Below are 25985 nucleotides of genomic sequence, written 5' to 3'. Positions count from 1 at the left end.
TCATCTTTCTTTCTTGGGCTCTTGTTATTGCCCATGTCTCCACTCCATATAACATTGCAGGTCTAACAACTGATTTATACAATTTTCCTTTCAGATTGCAGCTAACTTTCTTGTCGAATAACACACTGCTCAGCTTCCTCCAGTTCATCCATCCACATTGAATTCTATGCTGCACCTCCGAGTTCAATCGTCCTGCTATCTCGACAAATGCCCCAAGATATTTAAAACTTTGAACCAAAGGGAGCGGCACATTTTGGATTTTAATATTACACTCGTCTCTACCATTCAGAGTCATATAAGCTGTTTTAGTTCTGCTAATCTTCATGCCCCTTTCTTCCAAAACTTTCCTCCAATCTTCCAGTTTCTTCTCAGCCTTGGTTTGAGAAAGTTCACACAGAACAATATCATCCACAAACAGCATGCTCAACGGAGCCACACACTTCACGTCACATAGCAACACGTCCATTATCAGATCAAACAAATAAGGGCTAAGAGCCAATCCCTGATGTAAACCAACATTAACAAAGAACCCTTCTGTAGTGTCCACACTGTTCTTAACTTGGATCTCTGCTCCCTCGCACATTTCCTTGACGAGCCTAACATATTTTTCCTCAAACATCTCCATACCTCTTGCCTTGGTACCCTATCATATGCCTTTTCTAGATCTATAAATACCATGTGCAAATCTTCCTGCATTTTCCTCTGCCTTTTCATCAGCTGTTTTAGAGCAAAGATAGCATCAGTTGTACTCCTTCCTGACAAAAAGACAAACTGTTCCTTTCCAATCTCAGATTCCTGCCTAATCCTTCTTTCTACAATTTTATTCCAAATCTTCATAGTATGGGACAATAACTTTATACCTCTGTAATTTCCACAATTCTGTTCATCTTCTTTACCTTTAAAGATTGGCACCAGAATGCTCTTCCTCCATTCATCTGGGATCCTCTCCTGCTGCCAGAGTTTCTTCATAAGGCCCCAGAGGATATCAATTCCCTCCTTACTGAAACCTCTCCAAGCCTCAACCGGTATCTGATTTCCCCATCTTCATTTCCCAAAGCACACTTTCCACTTCTTTTCTGCTAATATCTTGCATCACTCCTTCATTCGCCTCTCCATTCTCATATAAAGTTCTGGGATTTTCTTCATTCAATAAATTCCTAAAATATTCTTTCTATCTTTTCTTGACCATTTCATAATCTTGTAATACCACTCCTTTATCATCTTTAATTAGTTTAATATAGGTAAAATGTTTTGATGCCTTATCTCTTGCTTTGGCAATTCTCCTCAACTGCCTTTCATCACCTTTCCTTTTGAAAGCTTTATAAGTTTCTTCAAAAGCCTTTGCTTTCACAATAGCCATTGCCGTTTTAGTCATTTTATTTGCCAAATGGTAAGTTTATATATCTTCCAGCCTTTCCATCAAATCCACCTTTTCTTTGCTTCTTTCTTTTGTTTAACTGTGGCTTGTACCTCAGCATTCTACCACCAAAGTTCCTTTTTTTCTGACGATCTCTTCCCTGAAGTTTTTTCCAAACCTCTTCTCCAACTTTCAAGATACAATTACTATTCATCAACCACCATTTTTGCACATCTGAAAACTGGATTTCTTTTAACACTTACCTTAAACTTTCCTTAATTCCTTCTCTTTCAATCTCCACCATTTGATCCTTTGTTCAATCTGGCTAATACAATTCTTAAAATGGCCCATAAGAAAATCATAATCCACCAGGAGGACTCTATGTTGTGCAGCAACACTTTCTCCATTTAACACCTTACTGTTTCTCACTTCTCTCAGATGTCTCCTGCGGCACAAGAAAAAATCAATTTGGCTGGATTTACCTCTACTCATGTATATAGCCTGTTGGTTTGCTTTTCAAAGTAGATGTTAACTAGCGCAAGGTCAAAAGCTACAGCATGATCGACTAGTCTTTCTTCCTCTCCATTCCTTTCTCCCACACTCCACCTCCCAAGAACTCTTTTTTCTGCATTCTTCCTCTTCCCAACATGACCATTTAAATCTCCCCCACAGATTAATCTCTCATTCATAGGAACACACATTATAACTTGGTCAAGATCTGTCCAAAAGTTTGTCTTTTCTTCTTCTCCACTACTTAGCTGAGGAGCATACACACACACACATAATCGTAATGAAAATTCCACCAATGTCCAACTTAATGCTCATAATTCTATCACACCTTTGTTTAACCTCACAGACACTGTCTTTTAGAACTTTATTAATTATGACACCAACTCCATTCCTTCCTCCCTTATTTGCTCCACTCACTCATAGGGTACAACATGTTTAGTTTGTACTCTTCACCAAGTTTTTTAGCTTTATTTCCTTTCCATCTTGTCTCTTGCAGCTCTTGCAGGCACAAAATGTTCACTCTCCTTCTTTGCATAAGATTTACCAACTCTACTCTTCCCATTTGATGTTTAAAGTACCTATTCTTATACTTGTCTTCTTTTTCTTCTCTTTCTGAACTAACTTCTTTATCCAAACCCATTCTTGGTTCGGTAGCCCCAGCTCATTTGACATAGTTTTTGGGTGACATGACTGTGCATCACTTCGGGGGATGTCCTAACACAGTTATAACTTACTTCCATATAGTTTTGGCATAGGTTTTATGGCCGGATGCCATTCCTGACGCCAACCCTATTTGTTCTAAGGCTAAAAACCTGTAAATTGATTTGTAAACCTTTATTTCTTATATTTGAATTTAAATAGTCAGTGAACATGTTCAACCTTTGTAAATAGGTACTGGTATAAATAACCAGTAAAATATTTAAAAAATACTACAAACATTTTCGACCGTTATTTCCGGTCTTCTTCAGGCAGAAAGTTCTGAGATTCGAATATCAGTTGTGCTTGAAAAATTTAAATTATTCTTAGAATGTATGAACCGATGCGTACAGAAATTCTCATTGCGCATGCATACTAAGCTTAGCTTATACAAATGAAATAATATATTTTTTTAACACCCACATATAAAACCATGGAGATCCGGACTAAATAGGGTCTTCCCGTTCATAGTATAGCTTCAAGGCGTTAGAAATATTAATAGCATTCTTGGAGTTAATGCAGTTATTGTGTAGCCCAGCTTTGTATATTTCGAGAGTTTCCAGCGAATGTATATGTTCTCTTCGGCTTGATAGATTAATTATTTGGGCGTTATGCAGGTCAGCTCTTATGCCCGGGATCAAAGTATAAGTACACAAGGCAGTAGTGCTCCTGTCATGTTCAATGTCATACTTATGTTCCCGTAGATGCTTATCTAGAGAACGTATCGTAGAGCCAATATATACAAGGTCCCTTTGAAACCTATGGTCCCTTAATGGAACCGAGTATACCTCTGGAGCCAATCTTATGTCTATGCGATCTTTGCAGTTGCGGAGGAAGTCGTAAACAGTACTACGTCTCCTATAAGTAATTTTTTTGTTCGTAATTGCCGCAATTTCTCTATAAATAGGGTCCAGGTGGTGGTTATATTGAACTACAGCCCAAGATTGTGTATTGTTTGAGTTGCTAGTGCTTAAGTTGTTGTTAATATTATATCCCTGATATTATATTATATCCCTTCCAATTATACACTGATATCTCTCAGGATATCAGTGTACAATTGGAAGGGGACAAGATAACAACTAAGGTTTATTATAAGCCTGCTATACTTTTCTATTCATCTCTGCCAATTCGGATGACCCTATAGCTTATAAGTTAGCGGCATTCAGGGCCCTAACCAAAAGAGCGTTCACACACAGTACAAAATTCGATGATACATTGGTAGAATTACAATATATTCAGTACGTAGCCTCTCGACTTGGATATGGGCGGGGATTAGTCCAGAAACTGGCAGGTGCCTATTTGTCGCAATTATATAATATTAACAACAACTTAAGCACTAGCAACTCAAACAATACACAATCTTGGGCTGTAGTTCAATATAACCACCACCTGGACCCTATTTATAGAGAAATTGCGGCAATTACGAACAAAAAAATTACTTATAGGAGACGTAGTACTGTTTACGACTTCCTCCGCAACTGCAAAGATCGCATAGACATAAGATTGGCTCCAGAGGTATACTCAGTTCCATTAAGGGACCATAGGTTTCAAAGGGACCTTGTATATATTGGCTCTACGATACGTTCTCTAGATAAGCGTCTATGGGAACTTAAGTATGACATTGAACATGACAGGGGCACCACTGCCTTGTGTACTTATGCTTTGACCCCGGGCATAAGAGCAGACCTGCATAACGTCCAAATAATTAATCTATCAAGCCGAAGAGAACATATATGTTTGCTGGAAACTCTTGAAATATACAAAGCTGGGCTACACAATAACTGCATCAACTCCAAGGATGCTATTAGTATTTCTAACGCTTGGAAGCTCTACTATGAACGGGAAGACCTCATTTAATCCGGATCTCCACGGTTTTTTATATATGTGTGTTAAAAAATATATTATTTCATTTGTATAAGCTATGCTTAGTACGCACGCACAGTATGAATTTCTATATGCATCGGTTCATACGTTCTAAGAATAATTTAAATTTTTTCAAGCACAACTGATATTCGAATCTCAGAACTTTCTGCCTGAAGAAGACTGGAAATAACTGTCAAAAACGTTTGTAGTATTTTTAAATATTTTACTGGTTATTTAAGGTTGAAGAGAGTGTAGTTAGTGAACAAAGTGAATATTCTCTCTAAACCAATAAGCTTTCATTACTGACACCTGTAGAGTATGAGTAAAAGAAATTATTGGAATAGGTTGGAAAATTATCAGTATTGGATCATATTGGCAGAATTCAGTATTGTATCATCTCTATGCTTTATACATTTTTTGAAGTACAATAAGAAAATCTTATCAGAGTTTTAATACTATGTTAATTTTTTAAAAACTTACTACAGATATGCAAGCATATAAAACTTAAAAACAATATCGGTTTAACTTTGAATTATTATCAAAACAAAAATTTATTAAACTTAGCCTGTTTTGTATGAATTAGAAGAATTCATTAAGTATTAAATTCATGTTTACAAATTGTTATGTGATTATACATATGTTGGTTATGTTTCTATAATGTGCATTTTATTAAAAATACCTTTTTGTGTATTTATTTTTTATATACATTTAAACATTCTTAGGTTAAGTTTTGATCTGTAAAATAGCCTATCATCTTGATAGTCATCTTATATATTTTAAGGACATCATATTATCAATTTACATAAAAATTTTACAAATTGATAAAATTTTACAATACTCTTTAAATTTAATTCCTTTCACATGGTCATTTGAACTCTGAATTGTTCAGTCTGAATCAATTTTTCCCAATAGAAATAATGGAAAGTGAATTAATCTATTCCCTGACCCTAAACAATACCCATTTCAATAAACTTAAAACAGCAAATTCAGATAATTTAAGAAAAAGTAAATGCACTAAATAATAAATTAAAGCATGAAAACAATAAATGAAATACATAAATACTGTATAATAAAATGAAAATTGCATTTATTGGTTGTTGATTTTGGCATCTTAAACATGCCTGCCAGATCTGCCACACATGTACTGCTTTCATGCTTTGTGATAAGTTCCTTTTTCATCTTAATTGTTGATATTATAACCTTCTTTTTAGACTTTGTTGTTGCCATACACTTCTTAGATGTCATGGTTAATAAGTAAAGGTTATATTGGGTTGAACAGAGTTTTTTTCCCCGTTGTATTTTCTTACAACTGTCATTACTTAATATAGATGTGTGATTTAATTATAACAGTTTTGAAATTTAACACATTATTACTAATATGAGTTTGTATTCTTTGTTTAGAAGCTTATTTTAAACATTTTATTTTCAAATTTTGTTGAATAAAATCAATTTGAAATGTCTCCAGATAAAAAGCATATCAGACATATTATGCTTTATGAGTTTTGGAAATGATATAATGCCATACAAACAATAAAAAAATAAAAAAAAGAAATCCATAATGGGTATGGGGTAGTAAAGTTTAGGAGTATCTTACTCCTAAACTTTGCCATGTCAAATGTGGTTTAAAAAGTTCTATTCTGGAAATTTTTAACTAAAGGATATAAAACATTTGAGTTGTCCAAAAGCTGACAAAAATTTCAGGTAGAAATTATTAAAGATTGATGAATAACATGCAATATTAGTAGTGACACCACTTCCTTTCTATTTGAAATTTTTAAATTTATTGAAGATGGTGATGAGATCAGATAACATACATCATAAATACACTTATTGGTCTAATACACAATAACAATGCTTAGGTTTATCTAATATTAAGCATCATAAAGATATTTGGGTTGTTCCTGACTTATGACTTCATTTTATAATATATATAAAACACATTATGTATTTTATAGTTAAAATCTTATTTTCTTTTTTTTACAACTTAATTTTTAAATTAATATAATTTTTACTTTGTTAATTGTTTTTTAATCAGTACAAATTTTTCAAATTATAGGAGTTTGCTGTATTAGTAAGAGACATTTATGCATTTTATCCATTACTTATAAAATATGCAGATTTACAAAGGTAAGCAAAGCCATTTTTATATTCTTTGTTATATATTTCTTTTTGTTATATTCATGATGATTAACATTTAATTTTCCATTGTTAGAATAATTAATTAATTAATTAATTAAATTGAATAATTTCAAAGCTAGATAATGATATATTATGATATATCATTGTCAGAATTAGATTTAATTCTTTTGCTGCTTTGTCAGATAAGGTGGTATTTTAGCCTAGTTTTACACCCAGGCTAGAATAACAGCTGAGAATAATCCATTCTACCCAACTCCTAATTTTAATTAAATATAAAAACACCTTTCCACTGAGGTATTTAAATTTCAAAAAATAGAGCTGAAAAACATTTGTAAAGAAATTTAAATACCCCATTGTAAGGTGTTTTTATATTTAATTACAACTGAGATTGATACCCTTGCATCAGTATATCTATTGTATTAATAATTACCTGTAGTCCTCTAAATTATAACAGCATTCTTCATTTTTTCCTGTTTCCTTAGTTTGATTGTCTGATAGATTGATATTTTATAAAATAGAAAAGCTAGATAATGATATATTATGATATATCATTGTCAGAACCAGATTTAATTCTTTTGCTGCTTTGTCGGAAAAGGTGGCATTTTAGCCTAGTTTTACACCCAGGCTAGAATACCACCTTTTCTGACATAGACATAAATGCTTTCAACACTAATTTGGAATTTAATTGCAGAATATTATATGTATAATAATTGTCATTTTCATGTGATATGAAAATGACACATTTTATTAAATGGTACATTTTGTTTTTAATTAAAATTTACATTATGCTTTTTGATGTATATTTACATAATAAGTTGTCAAAGCTATCTATCTGATGTAATTAAGTAATTTAAATTGCTATTTTTATTTATTAATATAGATGACTTAATAATTATAAATATTGAAGTATTTGGAATTATTTACTTTTATTATAAAATTCTTATACTATGCCTACCAATTTTGCTGCCTGTCAAAATCTGCTGCTCTAGACCCAGGCCTACTGTCCTATTTAGAAATCTAGCCTGATCATTGTCTACTTTTTACAATTATAAAATCTTATGAAGTGTGTGTAAACTGAAGAATGTGTTCTAATAATAAAGTTCAAAGTGCATATATAACATTCAAAATAAAATTTTCAGTATTTTAGTCATCTAATATGATATTCTTTTAAAATGAAAAAAATTGATTTGAGCTAAAATATCATTGTCATTAGGAAGAATATGTATATGAAATTTGAATCATTTTCAGTTTTTGAAAAGTTTAAGATTATTTTTAATGATTTCTTAGTGTTCTATTCTGATAATTTAATGTTGTAAAAGATTTTTATAAAGATAGGTTAGATAAGCTTCAATAAAACTGTTTTATAGATTAACAAAATATTTTTTACAGAAATAGATTAACAAAACTTTTTTATGGAATTTATATATGTAAATATTGATATGTTTAATATTTAATATTTTTCCTAAAAGTTTTGTTACCAATAAATATTAAATATAAAAATTTGAAAATATTTAAGCAAACTATTTTGTTTGAGGTCTATATTACAACTATGTTTGATCATACTAAAACTTTGATGTAGAACTTGTAAATATAAACATAAAAAATATCATTTTAATATTAATTTAAAGTTCTGGAAAGATAATAGTAAAGTTGTTTTCTCTTATTTGGGAATTGATATGAATGATATCATTGATTTATTTACATTTGTTATTTTTTAAATAAAATGGAATGTAAAATGTTTTTTTATCAAATAATATAATGTGTTCATGCATTAATTAAATTTTATTTCTTTTTAAGGAATCATTGGCTAAAACATAATGTTAAAGAAGCTGAACAGTTATACAATTATGTTGCCCATATTTTTAATGTGTGGTCCAAATCACAAGTAAATATAATTTTTATATTTAGCCATGTATATAATTATATAATTAAACAGAATTGTCAAAATTAGATTGCAAATGTATAAAATGTGATTTTATTTAAAATTGAACATCTGGCAATTCTAGTTTTGAATAATTCTATTAGTAAATCAAGATTTTTTGAAATATACTTTCTGTGAAAGCAATTATAATTTCTCATTAGGTTAACTATTATTTAAACAAAATATTGATTAGAAAGTTTAAATCAGGCAAAATGAAATTTTTACTGAAGTACAGTGGGTGATCAGTTAATGAACAGTTTGGATAGTGAATAAACCAGATAACAAACACTTTTGCGAAAGATTTTTATGATCGGACAACAAACATATGTTCAGATAATGAACACTTTACTGAACAAACATAAAAAGACGTGACAGAAAATAATGAATACCGATTGATTTTCCCTTGTCTTTAGGTAACAATTCAAAACCTTTTGGAGTGCAGGAGACGTCAACGTCAATGCTCAACCTGGTATATACTGATCAAATAGTATTTCTCTGAACTTTCAAACTCTCCCTTGTAATTCCAGCCTTTTGTTTATTTTTCTGACAGAAAGAATTTTTTTTATAGTCTACGAGAGACTGTTGGGTGGGCACTCATTAAGTTTTGTGTCGGTTTTTATTTTTGAAAGGTGAGAGTATAATAGCAAAGGCAGAAGATGTATGATGTTGCTAGGCAGTATGGCTTGAACAGGTCTACAGTACGCTGAAGTTCAATCTTATCTAAGACAGATACAGTATAATCAAGAAGACTCAAGCAGCTAAAGGAGTAACGAAAATCACATCTGAGAAATAAAGAACATTGAAGAGCTCATAANGTCATTAGGAAGAATATGTATATGAAATTTGAATCATTTTCAGGTTTTGAAAAGTTTAAGATTATTTTTAATGATTTCTTAGTGTTCTATTCTGATAATTTAATGTTGTAAAAGATTTTTATAAAGATAGGTTAGATAAGCTTCAATAAAACTGTTTTATAGATTAACAAAATATTTTTTACAGAAATAGATTAACAAAACTTTTTTATGGAATTTATATATGTAAATATTGATATGTTTAATATTTAATATTTTTTCTAAAAGTTTTGTTACCAATAAATATTAAATATAAAAATTTGAAAATATTTAAGCAAACTATTTTGTTTGAGGTCTATATTACAACTATGTTTGATCATACTAAAACTTTGATGTAGAACTTGTAAATATAAACATATAAAATATCATTTTAATATTAATTTAAAGTTCTGGAAAGATAATAGTAAAGTTGTTTTCTCTTATTTGGGAATTGATATGAATGATATCATTGATTTATTTACATTTGTTATTTTTTAAATAAAATGGAATGTAAAATGTTTTTTATCAAATAATATAATGTGTTCATGCATTAATTAAATTTTATTTCTTTTTAAGGAATCATTGGCTAAAACATAACGTTAAAGAAGCTGAACAGTTATACAATTATGTTGCCCATATTTTTAATGTGTGGTCCAAATCACAAGTAAATATAATTTTTATATTTAGCCATGTATATAATTATATAATTAAACAGAATTGTCAAAATTAGATTGCATATGTATAAAATGTGATTTTATTTAAAATTGAACATCTGGCAATTCTAGTTTTGAATAATTCTATTAGTAAATCAAGATTTTTTGAAATATACTTTCTGTGAAAGCAATTATAATTTCTCATTAGGTTAACTATTATTTAAACAAAATATTGATTAGAAAGTTTAAATCAGGCAAAATGAAATTTTTACTGAAGTACAGTGGGTGATCAGTTAATGAACAGTTTGGATAGTGAATAAACCAGATAACAAACACTTTTGCGAAAGATTTTTATGATCGGACAACAAACATATGTTCAGATAATGAACACTTTACTGAACAAACATAAAAAGACGTGACAGAAAATAATGAATACCGATTGATTTTCCCTTGTCTTTAGGTAACAATTCAAAACCTTTTGGAGTGCAGGAGACGTCAACGTCGATGCTCAACCCGATACTAATCGGATAGTATTCCTCCAAATTTTGAAACTCTCCCTTGTAAATCTAGCTTTTTTTTACCTTTCTGACAAATCATTTTTTTATCGTCTTTGTGAGACTGTCGGACAGGCACTTGTTAAGTTTTGTGTCGGGGTTTATTTACGAAAGGTGAAAGTATAACTGTCCCATCGGATATTCGTTAACGTTTTAATACCAAATTTCGAATTTCATCTTGGCCTTACATTTAAATAATTTTTTGTGGGCTAGTCGATTTCTGTTCTCTGAATTTTTGTAAGTGCTTTTCTGAACTTTTTATTTAAAAAGAAACTGATAATATTATGGAGCCTAAAAAGAGGAGTGTCAAGAACTGTGCTCACCGTAGAAATCAAGTAAGAGATAATAACCAAAGTAGAAAGTGGGCACAAGATGTCTGATATTGCTAGGCAGTATGGCTTGAACAGGTCTACACTAGGCACAATCTTAGCTATGAAAGATATATCAAGAAGTCTCAAGCTAATAATAAACGATGCTTTTAGCCCACAACTATAAATTAGATAAAGTTAGATAACCTAAAAAATAGGATTTAACAATTTGTAGGGCTTATCACACCAAGGCCGACAGAAAGAAGGACCAGAACTTTTACAAAATTTGAAATGTGATTATTAAAGACTAACTTTTTTGTAAAAGTTCTGGTCCTTTTTTCTGTTGGCCTTGGTGTGATAAGCCCTACAAATTGTTAAATCCTATTTTCTAGGTTATCTAACTCTAAGTCTCAAGCTGCTAATGGAGTAATGAAAATCACATCTGAGAAATAAAGAGCATCTTAGAGCTCATAATGGAACCTGAAACTGATCTGACGACAGAAGAACTCCAAGAACTCTCAAATGAACAACACCAAGAAACTCAACGAGATGTGTTTTCTTTTGAAAAAGAGGGAGATGAAAGAGGACCATGTCGACATCTGCTACTAAAGATCTTTTGAAGAAGTGGGAAGATGTAAGAACAACGATCATCCAAGTAGCATCCAAACCAGAATAAGGTTAATGGAGTTGGGGATCTCTACAATTACAATACTATTAATTACTTCTGAAAAATCTTGAAGAAAAGAGAAAAGCAATNCTAACTTAAACGAGAGTGATGAACTGAACTTACGAAGTTCCCATGCTGGAGTGGACTTCCCACTCTCGCTTCAACTTAACCTTTTCATAGCATCGACATCAGGCTCGATGACCAATTAGTGCTTACTGAACCGTAGCACTATGCAAATGTGATGTGGCGTGATTCCCAGCTGACCAATTAGTGATCACCAGCCGTAACGTTATGCAAATCTGTGATTTCCAAGCCGTTGTCTTATGCAAATCATGCCGTGTGGCATGATTGTCTGCTGGCCAATGAGTGACTGTACTTTCAAAAAGCCAACAGCCACTTTCAATTATCTGTCGAATAACCGTTACGACTAAAAAAAACTTTGCTTTTGGGGGAGGTCTTATATTTTGCAATTCAGCAAAACCTCTACTAGGTCTTATTTTCAGAGGATGTCTTATTTTCGGGGAAACACGGTATTACATATAAATAAATGTANTAATTACAATACTATTAATTACTTCTGAAAAATCTTGAAGAAAAGAGAAAAGCAATTGACATTGGTCAGATTCTTTAAACCCACAAACAGAAAAAACATGACTAATAAAAATGCAAGAATGCAACAGCCACTTTCAATTATCTGTCGAATAACCGTTACGACTAAAAAAAAACTTTGCTTTTGGGGGAGGTCTTATATTTCGCAATTCAGCAAAACCTCTACTAGGTCTTATTTTCAGAGGATGTCTTATTTTTGGGGAAACACGGTATTACATATAAATAAATGTAGTAAAAAAGTATATATTTTTATTTTTTGGAGTCTTCAGAATGAATTAATCAAATTCCTATAAAAACCTATGGTAAATCGATAATCGGTTAATGAACAATTCGGATAAAGAACAAAGTCTTGGAATGGATTATGTTCGTTAACCGATCACCCATTGTACAGTACATGTAAGATTGGCAATATATGCAAATTACGTAGCATGACATGTATCTCAGAAATTCTGTGAACTGGTTTGTGAAAGAAATTATAACCAAATCTCATTATCAGACAATATTGTGGATAAGCATACATATGTTATTAATTCTTATTGATTTGTCTCTGCATTATTCATTGAGTCATTTGGAAAAGCTAATAGTCACATGATATTCACTAACTATTGTGCTGAAACTTCACACAAAATATCTACATCCTAAATTGTTTTTTAGTATGATATGTGTTTAATGATGCTGTCATAATTTCTATACTGTGTCTCAGAAACATTCATTAATAGTACAACATAATTAAATTTTGAATTTAGAAATAAATGTAGACTGATGTTTCAGTAATAAAATTTATTTATGGCTAATTGAATTGTTATCATATTTTTAGTAGTATGTATTTTTAAAAATCAATTTCGAAATTCTAAATTGGATTGTATTTTATTTTGAGAGATGGAAAAGAAGTTACATGTTTTAAATATTGCCATTATAAAATTATTTCAAAATTGTCGTAACTACCTGATTACATTAACTGAGGCAGCAAAGCCTTTGAATAATTTTCCAAAATCTAGTGATTCAGATCTGTCATCCAGTATTATCTTTATAATCATTGACATTCAAATGATGTAATTTATATATGCTTTATTTTATGTTTCCAATAGTTTAAATTTCTTTCTAGATCAATTTCTAAATTCAACATTTATAAGATGAAACATTTGCTTAAAAATTATTGTATTTACTTAGGTAACAATCATTCTTAATATTGCTATATTTCACAAATTATTTCAGTTTTTACGTAGAGAAGAACAAAACTATATCTCTCAACATGAAATTGATAACATGGCATTAATAATGCCTGCTGCAGGTCGAGGCAGAGCAACAGTGCAAGCTGTTGAAACTGCAGGAACGGCTAAAAAAGTAAGTATAAATTTCATATTCTTTATTTATTTGTATGATTTTTTTTTATTTTTGTTCTTATTTAACTATGTTATAAAGCTGATAAACTATAAAGTTAATCACTGCATATGCTATCAGATGTGAATGGCTTCAAATATATAATTTTATGATATCTTTCTAAAATATGAACATAAAATACATAAAATATTCCCTTAATTAAAAATTATCCGGAATGATTAAACTAGAATTTATTGTAACTTTAAAGAAAGTTTATTCATAAATTGAAAAATAACTAACAAAATATCAGGTAACTAAGGAGTTTGGACATAGAGATTTAATTTTTTCCCCATAGGAATAAATATATTGAGCTATTTTCTTGAACATTTATTATATTACATATTATAAATTTTAAAATTCTATATTTTACATTAAATATTAATATTGAAAATTATGATTAATTAATAGGCAAAGAAAAAACGTGATGGTAAACGTGACAAAGAAAAGGAATTAGCTGCCAGTCTAATGGTTGCTTGCTTAAAGCGTTTACTTCCAATTGGATTGAATTTATTTGCTGGAAGAGAACAAGAATTAGTTCAACATGCAAAGGAAAAATATTTAAAAGTAAATATGATGATAATGTAATGTTATTAAATATAAACATATTTTAAAAAATATAAATTTTATATATAGATTACAAAAAAAACAGCTAAATATTAAATTATCATTATTAATTGATAATTTTGTTTAATAAACATTTTAATGATAGTGTGTGTACTATTTATGAAAGAAATTAAAGCTATAATAATTTTATGTCATTTAAATTATAACTTAAACAATTTATAATGTCTGTAGTTACATCAAATATTTGTTGAAAATTATTTAATAAATCTCATGATTACTATCTTCAAATTTTAAATAAGACAAAATATGATAATAAAATTATTTAAGGTGAACATATGGCAAATGTAAATTAAGAATGCTTTTGTTTTAACAATTACAATATTACTTTAATCTAGAATATAATCTTATATTTTAACTTGTGATGATAATATAATTATTATAATAAAGCACTAAAACTTTTATTTTCTCCTATTTCTAAAAGTAATTTTACTAAAACATTTTGCTTTATTTAATATTTTGAGATAACAGTTGTGAGATGTGTAATTTTAAAAATTGTGTATTTAAAAATTGTAGACTCTGCTTAATAAGACCATTAATTAATTGGGAAAACCATTTATTTAGGACAAATCTTTAAGACCAAAAATAAATCAAGAATATAATCAGAATATTTTTGTTTATTTGACACAACATACTGTTTAATTGGAACAGTAACTGCTAAATGACATGTTTATGATGTGTGGCAAGATGGTCATCACTAAGTAAATTAATGCAAATTTACTCAATAATGAACACTTAAATAATGAATCTTTATTTTTGAAACTGATTTTGTGAAATTTAGGGCACTGCAAACACACCATGAAGAAATTTGACACTAGCAAACAGAATTGCTTTATTTGAACAAATCATATTCAATATAAAATTATTTTTATTGTAAAAATTCTTACAGGTTTCATCAGTTATGATATTTTGCAAAAAGAATTATGAACACAAATTTAAGCATTGCAAAATTTTACAAGAAAATCTTTCAAAGTAAATATTATCATATTTAGTAATTAATTTCTCTTTATTTAATTCATTATACAAATTATATATTTTATGTTTATATATAATAAATGAAATTTTGGCAAAAAAGTATAGAAGTAGCAAAATGTTAAATCTGCCCTTGCCTAATATCAGTCACTGCCAACAGTCAGAGCTATTCTGGAGTGCCAAAATTTACGGTTGTGTATGTAATACAATAGCAAGATAAACTGCAAGAGAAACAGGCTATAAATTGGGTTGGCAAGCAAGAGTTCAGTGGGAGCTGAAATGTAGGTTTTGCAAAATGCATGGGAGCCGCAGTTGTGTACTGCGATTTTATTATATAATATAAAACAAATATTGAATTTTTTTTAATAAACGTATTTTCACAAAATTGTGGAAATAAAATTGTAAAAATAATAATAAAAAGCAGAAATTAACACTTTCAGCAAGAGCCACATGTAACTCAAAAAGAGCTGCATTTGCCCATGTCTGCTATAAATGTTCCAGGGAACATTTGAAAAAGTGGAAACATGAAAGCAAGGACCCAGACATTGAGAAAACTTTCAAACAATAACTCTTAATTGTAACTGGGGAAGCATGCATGTCAATGAAAACTATGTCAAAGGAGCTAACTAAAATGCTGAATTACAAATGTTTCAATGTAACAGATGATTAATTGTTTCAATACAAATCTAGATATAACATTAGATTTAAGAATACAAATGACTAGAAAGAAAATGTTAATGCTTTAAGTACTAAACAAAGGAAATCCACAAAAATACCCTAGTATGAAAATATTGTGCAGATGGCATCTACATTGGGATCTGCTGTTACTTTTTGTCAACCATGTAACACATTTTCATTAGATTCTTTAGAAAACAGCTATGAGAAATAATTGAATCACTAGATCAATTAGAAGATTCCAATAAAAATATTGTCAGGTAATAAAATAAGAAAATAAAATCAAACAAAAAAGATAAGAAAATAAAATCAAACAAAAAAGATAAGAAAATAAAATCAGAAAAAGTATTGAAAATGAACAGCCATCAATCAACCAACTCTATGTGACTATCCCTGATTCATCAACCAAAGAAGTGAGTGAATGCAAAGTCAGGTTTGGAAGCTCAAGTGAAGAAAATGAAGAAATTATCAGAGCTGAACTTGCAGTAGACAAAGTAAGAGATACAGGGAAGCTAAGAATAACAGATATGGAAAGGGCAAGAGGCAGTTTGCAGAATATATTGGCAGTAATATTAGCTACTGAAAATGATGAGTACTATCACTTGGGAACAAAGGAGAGATGTCTTTTACAATTGTATACCAGAAACCAATTTGTGCTATGTGAACAAACAATTTCTTACAGAAGAGAAAATATTAAATATCACTCTTTCTCTTAGGGAATGCACAAGAAAAACGCCAATTTCAAAAGGTGAGATATCAAAGGTGCTCATGTAAAGGAAAGTGTAATCCATCCAAATTCAGATGCAAGGAAAATGAAAAATTATGTAATTCAAAATGTCATGATATTTTGCTATATTTTTTTTAAACAAATTTTTTGGTATTTTTTACAGATAATTTTAATATTAAGCTGAAGCAGATTTTTTTTTAGTTTTCTTATATTCATTAAATTATTCTAATATTAATAAAATGAAAAAAGCATTTTTGATTAATTTGATTAAAATTTGTTTAAATTTATAAGTTGCTTTAGTAAAACAACAAAAAGTAAGAAATTTTAGGATATTTATGAAGTTTATGAACTAAATTTTAGAAATTATGCAAAAATCACTATAAAAGTAATATATTTAGCAATATCCATCAAACTTACCAAATTCATTTTGAATTGCACATAATTACCAATAAAAGTGAGAAATTTAGTGAAATTTATCAAACTCACCAAGATGATTGGTGATTGTGTGTAATAACTAGCCATTATGCATAATTACCGTAATTACATGTTATCACTTTTACTGTAACATATACTATGGTTATGGCCTAAATATTTTTTATAATCTGTACTATTTATCCAGAATTTACTTAAGTATTTTTATTGCTCAATAAATAGTAGTTTATTTTATATATTTTTAATACTTTAAATTAACTTCACATAATTGGACCAAAATGTTTTAGTTGTGATGTGTTTTAATTAACCAGAATTTACTGTATTTTTATTTGGTATGAAGTGTGCATAAAAAAGAAATAAGATATGCAGTATTATTTGTGATATTACATTACATTTAATTTTATAATTTAATTTACAGAAGCAACAAGAATCAGATATACTTGATTATATAAGCCTTCAGTTGACTCTTCCTGATAAGGTAATATCACTTACTATTAATTTTTACTCAAATTATATATTAAAAATGTAAAAAAATATATCATATATTAGGGTTGTCTAACTTGCAATCTAACCTTGGTAGATAATTGGCCAATGTCATTTTATTTGATAATTGAGAAATTTTCATTAAACTCTTCCATGCATGATTTACCACAATCAATTTTTTGCATTCAAAAGTATTGTATCCAAATTTGAGAAATTTTATTCTAAACATTTTTTCAATATTTGGTAATACTTATGTGAATGTAAATTTTCAACAATGAAAATATTAAAAAGTAAACAGAAAATAGGTTGGTGAAGATTTACTGAAGTAAACACTACAACTTTTCACTAAATAAATAGAAATTGGTTTTGAATCTTAGCTCAGAATTCTCGTTAAAATGTTGTTTACTTATACTGTGTTATTTAGTTAAAAATTGAAAATGTTTTATTTTTTTTATACTCATAGAAAAATATTTCTCTAGTCTATAACTAACTATTGATAGAAAGTACAATTTAGCAGTTGAACTGGAAAAGATTAGACTATCCTGTCATATATAATTAAATTATGAGCTGAAAATCAAAAGTTTCATTTCTTTAGAAGAAAGGAATAATTTTTCAAGAAAAATTTTTTTATCACTTTCAAACAAAAACTTATATACTGATAGTTTACTATGTGAAAAAACTTTAATATCAAGCTATATGATAAAAATTTTTAAAATCTTTTTCAGAAACATTATGTAATTAATTTTAATTAAAAGTTTTTTTTAGTAAAGTTTTATTCTGTTAAATGATTTATTTATTTGAAATAAATTTGGTTGAAAATCCTAAGGATATAAAGATTTTTTTCAACTTTATAGACTTATTAGTATTGGAATACTTTTTCTTGGACTATGTAATCTTCTTAGAACATAATAAAAACTTATAATATATATGTGCAAAATTTATGTTATATTTATATATAATTCATATTTCATTTTTGTTAGATTGATCCTAGTGATGATATGAGTTGGCAACACTATTTATATAGTAAATTAGGAACAAGAAGAGAAGGTACAGCAGCAGTATTACCCACTCAATTGGTTGAGAGTATTGTTGATATGGCAAAAGTTCTTTATGGACTTCACATGGTATTTATAGTTTTACTAATTTAAATAANTTACAAGACGCGTATTAAGCTTGGTTAACGCGACGTTAGCATATTGTATCACATTACTTGAGCTTACAATAAGCTAGTGCTATATTATAGATCAGCGTTTTTCAACCTTTTTGAATACGCGACCCCTTTACAAGTTAAAAAATTCTGGTGACCCCCCTAGGGCCATATTAAAACTATATCAGAGATTTTAAATATTATGTATTTAATTTTCTTTCTGTTGAGAGAAATTATTGTTGGTTAAAATGAGAATTTGCTAAGAATCGACAATAACTTAAGACACGTATGGTATTACACTTCCTTTTCATAATAACATTGGAGTGCTGTTGACCTTTTTTTTTTAGGATGAGAGTTATCAACTTCTACTTTTCTACTTATTACTTCATTTTATAAGTCAGCTCAACACTTATTCGGCTATCATTTTCTGGGGTGGGCCGTAACCACTCGGGCCCCTCCATGGCAACACCTATCATTCAGACCTAATTGTCAATCAAAAATCCAACTGTACTGTATAATAAACAGGTACTACAGCCTTCTCGGTGAAATTGTAGTTTTTTAATGTAGTGTAGGACCTACAAACACTTGTCTTTTTCTTTTACCCGCGACCCCCCGTGTAAGGCTTCGCGACTCCTCTGGGGGTCGCGACCCACAGGTTGAAAAACACTGCTTTAGTTGACATTATAATTTATATATATATATATATACAGATGAAGCCTAACGCCTACCTCTAGTGTCAAATTACTTTATTGCAATCATTTAATTAGCCATATTATAGCCCTATATTTAGGCGATCATTTGACTTAAGAGATGGCACCTAACGCCTACCTCTAATGACAAATTACTTTATTCTAATCATTTAATTAGCCATATAATAGCCCTATATTTAGGCGATCATTTGGCAGTTTAGTAAATTCATTTACTTCCTTTAATTATAATAATATTTGAAAAACCTATTGCCACNCTATAAAAGTAATATATTTAGCAATATCCATCAAACTTACCAAATTCATTTTGAATTGCACATAATTACCAATAAAAGTGAGAAATTTAGTGAAATTTATCAAACTCACCAAGATGATTGGTGATTGTGCATAATAAATAGCCATTATGCATAATTACCATAATTACATGTTATCACTTTTACTGTAACATATACTATGGCCTAAATATTTTTTATAATCTGTACTATTTATCCAGAATTTACTTAAGTATTTTTATTGCTCAATAAATAGTAGTTTATTTTATATATTTTTAATACTTTAAATTAACTTCACATAATTCTACCAAAATGTTTTAGTTGTGATGTGTTTTAATTAACCAGAATTTACTGTATTTTTATTTGGTATGAAGTGTGCATAAAAAAGAAATAAGATATGCAGTATTATTTGTGATATTACATTACATTTAATTTTATAATTTAATTTACAGAAGCAACAAGAATCAGATATACTTGATTATATAAGCCTTCAGTTGACTCTTCCTGATAAGGTAATATCACTTACTATTAATTTTTACTCAAATTATATATTAAAAATGTAAAAAAATATATCATATATTAGGGTTGTCTAACTTGCAATCTAACCTTGGTAGATAATTGGCCAATGTCATTTTATTTGATAATTGAGAAATTTTCATTAAACTCTTCCATGCATGATTTACCACAATCAATTTTTTGCATTCAAAAGTATTGTATCCAAATTTGAGAAATTTTATTCTAAACATTTTTTCAATATTTGGTAATACTTATGTGAATGTAAATTTTCAACAATGAAAATATTAAAAAGTAAACAGAAAATAGGTTGGTGAAGATTTATTGAAGTAAACACTACAACTTTTCACTAAATAAATAGAAATTGGTTTTGAATCTTAGCTCAGAATTCTCGTTAAAATGTTGTTTACTTATACTGTGTTATTTAGTTAAAAATTGAAAATGTTTTATTTTTTTTATACTCATAGAAAAATATTTCTCTAGTCTATAACTAACTATTGATAGAAAGTACAATTTAGCAGTTGAACTGGAAAAGATTAGACTATCCTGTCATATATAATTAAATTATGAGCTGAAAATCAAAAGTTTCATTTCTTTAGAAGAAAGGAATAATTTTTCAAGAAAAATTTTTTTATCACTTTCAAACAAAAACTTATATACTGATAGTTTACTATGCGAAAAAACTTTAATATCAAGCTATATGATAAAAATTTTTAAAATCTTTTTCAGGGACATTATGTAATTAATTTTAATTAAAAGTTTTATTTAGTAAAGTTTTATTCTGTTAAATGATTTATTTATTTGAAATAAATTTGGTTGAAAATCCTAAGGATATAAAGATTTTTTTCAACTTTATAGACTTATTAGTATTGGAATACTTTTTCTTGGACTATGTAATCTTCTTAGAACATAATATAAACTTATAATATATATGTGCAAAATTTATGTTATATTTATATATAATTCATATTTTATTTTTGTTAGATTGATCCTAGTGATGATATGAGTTGGCAACACTATTTATATAGTAAATTAGGAACAAGAAGAGAAGGTACAGCAGCAGTATTACCCACTCAATTGGTTGAGAGTATTGTTGATATGGCAAAAGTTCTTTATGGACTTCACATGGTATTTATAATTTTACTAATTTAAATAAATTTGTATTTTTTTTTTTTTTTTGAATAAAATTCTAAAAGTCATATTAAAGTTTTTAAGCAATAATTGTAATATTACTTTTTAGAATTTTTATGTCATTTTAATATTAGATAACAATTCCATCTTTTTGCAACTTTTTTTTTCTAAACTTCTCTTCAAAAATTTAATTCTCAAAAATATGTTCAGAGATGACTTAAACTTTAACATTAAATTTAATTAAACCTAATAGGTTATCTCTGTACTGTTATCAAAAATTATGCACAAAAGTATACAAAAAATTCATTTACATAAATAACAACATTCAAAGCCCGAATAGTATAACTACTAAACTGCCGAACGATTGCCTAAATATCGGGCTATTATATGGCTAATTAAATAATTAGAATAAAGTAATTTGTCATTAGAGGTAGGCGTTAGACCAAGTAAGGTTATATCTAATCTAATATAATTCTGGAAGCGAAGACTTGCTCGGGGTCCGGGTGGCGTAACTGGCAAGCACACCACACGGCAAGCGGAGGTTGCGGGTTCAAGGCCCGTCCCGAGCCAGTTTTTTTATTCCAGAAAATTCTAAAATTAATTTAATAATTTATTTATTTAATTTTAATTATTAATTTACTTAAGAGATGGCACCTAACGCCTACCTCTAATGACAAATTACTTTATTCTAATCATTTAATTAGCCATATAATAGCCCTATATTTAGGCGATCATTTGGCAGTTTAGTAAATTCATTTACTTCCTTTAATTATAATAATATTTGAAAAACCTATTGCCACTCTTTGTTCTAAACTTAGAAAATTGAAATTGTGGATTTTTTTTGTAGTAAAAGTAGAACTTTAATTAAACTGCTTACTAAAATTTATTTCAGTTACATAAAAAGATGGATTCTGTTATGCCTTATATAAATTATGGCTTGAAAGGATAATCATTGAAATTGTAATTTTTCTGGATAAAGGTGTAATGGTTCACATTTAATCCATAGGCCTAATAATTTATAAGTTACGAAGGGAAAACTTTATTTTCTGTATCATAAAAGAATAAAACTACTTTCATCTCTGATGATAAAATAACATGATTTTCATTTATAATTAGATTTTATAAATATATTAATAAAGTACAGTAATATTCAGATAGAAAAAAAATTGGTTGATGAAATAGTGGCAAAATTGGTCATTCAACAATATAAATATTGACACAGTATTTGTTTAGGACATTGATTTCATTCAATATTTAACAAACTTTACATTAATATTCCTTGCCAAGTTGTGTTCTATTTTAAACCTATTCATTAATTACAACTAATGAATTATATCTGTTGAGCCTGTATATTTGCATTAGTATTATATACTAAAAATGTACCATATTTTCATTTTAAAAATTTGTTCATTAAGTTTAAATTCTTGATATACTCTATTAGTCTTGCAAACTAGTAGTTTCTTTTAGAATAATATTTATAGCATTTAAATTTAATGTAAAGCTGTGTTACTTTCTTCAAACTATATTTTGTAATATTAGAAAATAAGTTGTCTTAATTCAATTGGAACCAGTGTATTTGTTTTAAATTATTTCAAAGCAGTGGTGATATTCAGTGGGTTCGCACAGGTTCAGCCGAACCCGTTGTTAACATTTCCAAAGTTTTCTGAACTTGTTAAACACATGTAACATTTCTCAGTGGTTTTGTTTCTTTTAAAAAATATATTAAAATATATGTATTATACTTTGTAACACTACTAAACTAGAGCCTTGGTGCGACCTCCCTTGACCATTTCAATCTTGACTGAAACGAGGTTTGTTCGTGATCGACTCAAGAGAATTCTTGAAACTAGATTCAGTCATAAGAGAGATCCCACAATCCCATGCACGCAAGAAAATACAAGATGGCTGCGGAAACATGTCAGGCTATCGACAGTGAAATAAAAAAGATATTGTATTTCGAGAGATGAGGACATCTGTCTATTATTAGATATATCACAAGAAAAAGTATTGTATTTATTTCTAACCAAAACTTCCATTTTGTTTGTCGATGTTTGTGACTTACCACGTAGTTATGTCAGTTTTATCATTGCGTGTAATATATATCATTTTTATTTATATGGGTATCTTAATGTCAGTTTTTGCACTAATGTTGTTAAGGCACCATTTGAGTGAAAAAAAATTGTTAAGGAAAAATTTTCTGTTATGAACCCTGTGTTAAATATTTCGAATATCACCACTGTTTCAAAGTATTAATATTATATATCATAAAACCTTCTTATGACTGTATGATAATGGTGATAAAATTTGATATAAAAAAATTCCTAAACAAGTATTCATTACTATTCTATGCAAATAAATATACTAAAAATGTAACTTGGATGATATATTTTCACATATGTCATTATGCAAAATTATAAAGTGATTTCTTCTATATCATCAAATAATAACGATTAGAAGAAAAGTATAACTTTGATAATAATTAAAGACGAAGAAAGTGTGATAAGTGCTGTTGTGTCAAATAGCCATGATGGTGATGATAAAATACGATTAAGACAGTACAAAATTAAAATAATAATTGATTTAATAAGATATGATAACAAAATGCACAAAAGAAAAAGAATGCCCTAATAATAAATTAAAACACAAAAACAACAAATACCTACATACTATATAATAAAATGAAAATTTAGAAAAATATTCATTTTATTATACAGTATATACATATAGATCAGTGATTCTCAAACTTTTTGAAGTCATGGCACATTTTAAGATCTTACAAATAATTGTAGGCACACTGTATACAAATTTCTGAGAAATATATTATAATAATTAAGTCAAATATTAAAGAAAAAATATATAAAGGCCAAGCATGCTTTTATGGTAAATAAATGAAATAAATACGACAAAATTAAATTTATTCTGACATTAAAAAACATTTTTATGTTATATTTTTTGAGTTATGCTTTTTAGAATTCATAAAAAAGGGGAGTTAAAAAATAAAAAAATGACAAAAAAGTTATCTTTTTATGTATATATAGATACATTCTTAGTAAGATTTAGCAAATTCGGCAGGTCCCGGTACAAATGTGTTAAGTTTTTTCATTCTTGTGTTTATGAGAAACATGAGCCTGATGTGTCCAAGGAATTTCTTCAATGTTTGGGCATATATTTGAAAGGCAAACTCTCATTTCCTCATCAATACATTGAAGAATTCCTCTCTTTTTACTCTTAATTATGTTGAGGGTAGAAAATCCTAATTCACATAAATAGGATGTTGAAAATTGTAGTAAAATGTTCAAAACTTTTTTAGATATTGCCATATATTCTTCTTTCATAGAAGTCCAAGAGACAATTCTTTATGTTTAATCATTAATTCACGATCAGTGGATATAGCTGCCAGTTCTTCTTCTGTTAATGTTAAACCAAAATCATTTGAAGCTTCCGTGAATGGGTTTCTAATCCAATTGTATTGTTTAGTGTTAAGTGATAAAAAATAAGAATCCAATTTTTCTTCTAAACTTATTAAATTTTCAACTATTATTGGAAGTGTTTCATTTATGCAAGTGTTATTTACCAGTGGAAACATTTCCAAACTACCTTCAACAGTTTTCTTTTCCAAATCTATAGTTTTCTCTGAAATGCTTTCATTTTGTCAATGGATGTGAGAATATTTTCTTCTTTCCCTTGCATGCTAGTATTCAAAATATTGAGCTGCTGAAATATATCAGCCAAATACTATAACCTGGCAATCCAAAATTTGCACTGAAGGAGGTTACAAAAATGTAACTGTTTCATCTCTCCAAAAAATACAAAAAGTTCTTGTATAGTGGAACCCCGGTTAATGAACTTAATCCATTCCGCAACTCCATTCGTTGACTGAATTGTTCGTTAACCGAAGCAATTTTTCCCACAGAATTAATGCAAATGCAATTAATCCGTTCTAGTCTGAAATTTTTGAGATTTTATTTGTAATATACAGTAATTTTCTTTGATGAAAATGTAGAAAAACATAGTATCTATCATTACAGCAACAAACATGTAAACTTTGTTTAATAAAATAGCACTGTACATACCTTCATTTGTTGTAGTTGGTGGCAGAAAAGTGGAGATATACGAACCTTAATGCTTAGAAGGGGAATCCCCTCCAAAAAAATAACAGGTAGCACTCCATCGTCAGATTCTTTGAGTCAAAGTCTCTTTTGGTAAAAAAAAAACCCAGCAGCGGCTAAGTGGTCTTCGTACCTTGAACACGGGGAGTTCGTTTGTGGGTTCGCACCTCGCTTAGACAGGCTGGCCACAGGGAGGTTTCTGGGTTTTTTCCTCGTCTGTAATGCCTAAATAGGGGCCAGTTTCCCTTAAAAACACCTCCCAGAATGCATTCCCCCTAGGTAGATCGCCCAAGTGTTGCGTTGCCATAACTTAAACAAACAAACAAACTCTTTCCATAAGGAACAAGAAATTGATCTAAAGTTGATTGTCTTACTCTTTTAATCAAAATTTTTCTCAAATGCGATAGCGCATTATCGTTTATATTGCATTGTTGTTTTCTATTGCCACTATGACTTTTTTCTTTCTTGGATGCCATATTGATTAAATATATAAATCACAAAACTGAAAAAAGAAGTATAGCACAAACACTCGGAAAAGCAATGCTTAACTCGCGCATGCCTAACACCAACTAAAATTTGACACAAAATACCGTTACATTCGTTATCCAAATTTTGTTCATTATCCGAGACAAAATTTTTGCAAAATAAAAGTTTGTTAACCGATTTGGTCGTTAACCAGGACGTTCGTTAACCGGGGTTCCACTGTATA

General features: G+C 28.9%; 1 protein-coding gene across 1 annotated transcript in view; it reads left to right on the top strand.

Moving 5' to 3' along the window:
- The window catches only part of LOC111622781 (ryanodine receptor-like), a 420607-nt gene that overhangs the window by 310100 nt on the left and 84522 nt on the right, over positions 1-25985 (top strand). The window contains exons 89-96 of the mRNA XM_023365203.1: positions 6483-6553; positions 8363-8450; positions 13323-13451; positions 13896-14051; positions 17333-17392; positions 18378-18521; positions 19967-20035; positions 21021-21164. Of these exons, the coding sequence (XP_023220971.1) occupies positions 6483-6553; positions 8363-8450; positions 13323-13451; positions 13896-14051; positions 17333-17392; positions 18378-18521; positions 19967-20035; positions 21021-21164 (861 nt within the window). The remainder of the gene's footprint in view (positions 1-6482; positions 6554-8362; positions 8451-13322; positions 13452-13895; positions 14052-17332; positions 17393-18377; positions 18522-19966; positions 20036-21020; positions 21165-25985) is intronic.

This window comes from Centruroides sculpturatus, unplaced genomic scaffold, assembly GCF_000671375.1.
Source record: "Centruroides sculpturatus isolate CEXI.00-Female unplaced genomic scaffold, Cexi_2.0 scaffold157, whole genome shotgun sequence".
Taxonomy (NCBI): Eukaryota; Metazoa; Arthropoda; class Arachnida; order Scorpiones; family Buthidae; genus Centruroides; species Centruroides sculpturatus.
This window is presented reverse-complemented; position numbering and strand designations above follow the sequence as displayed.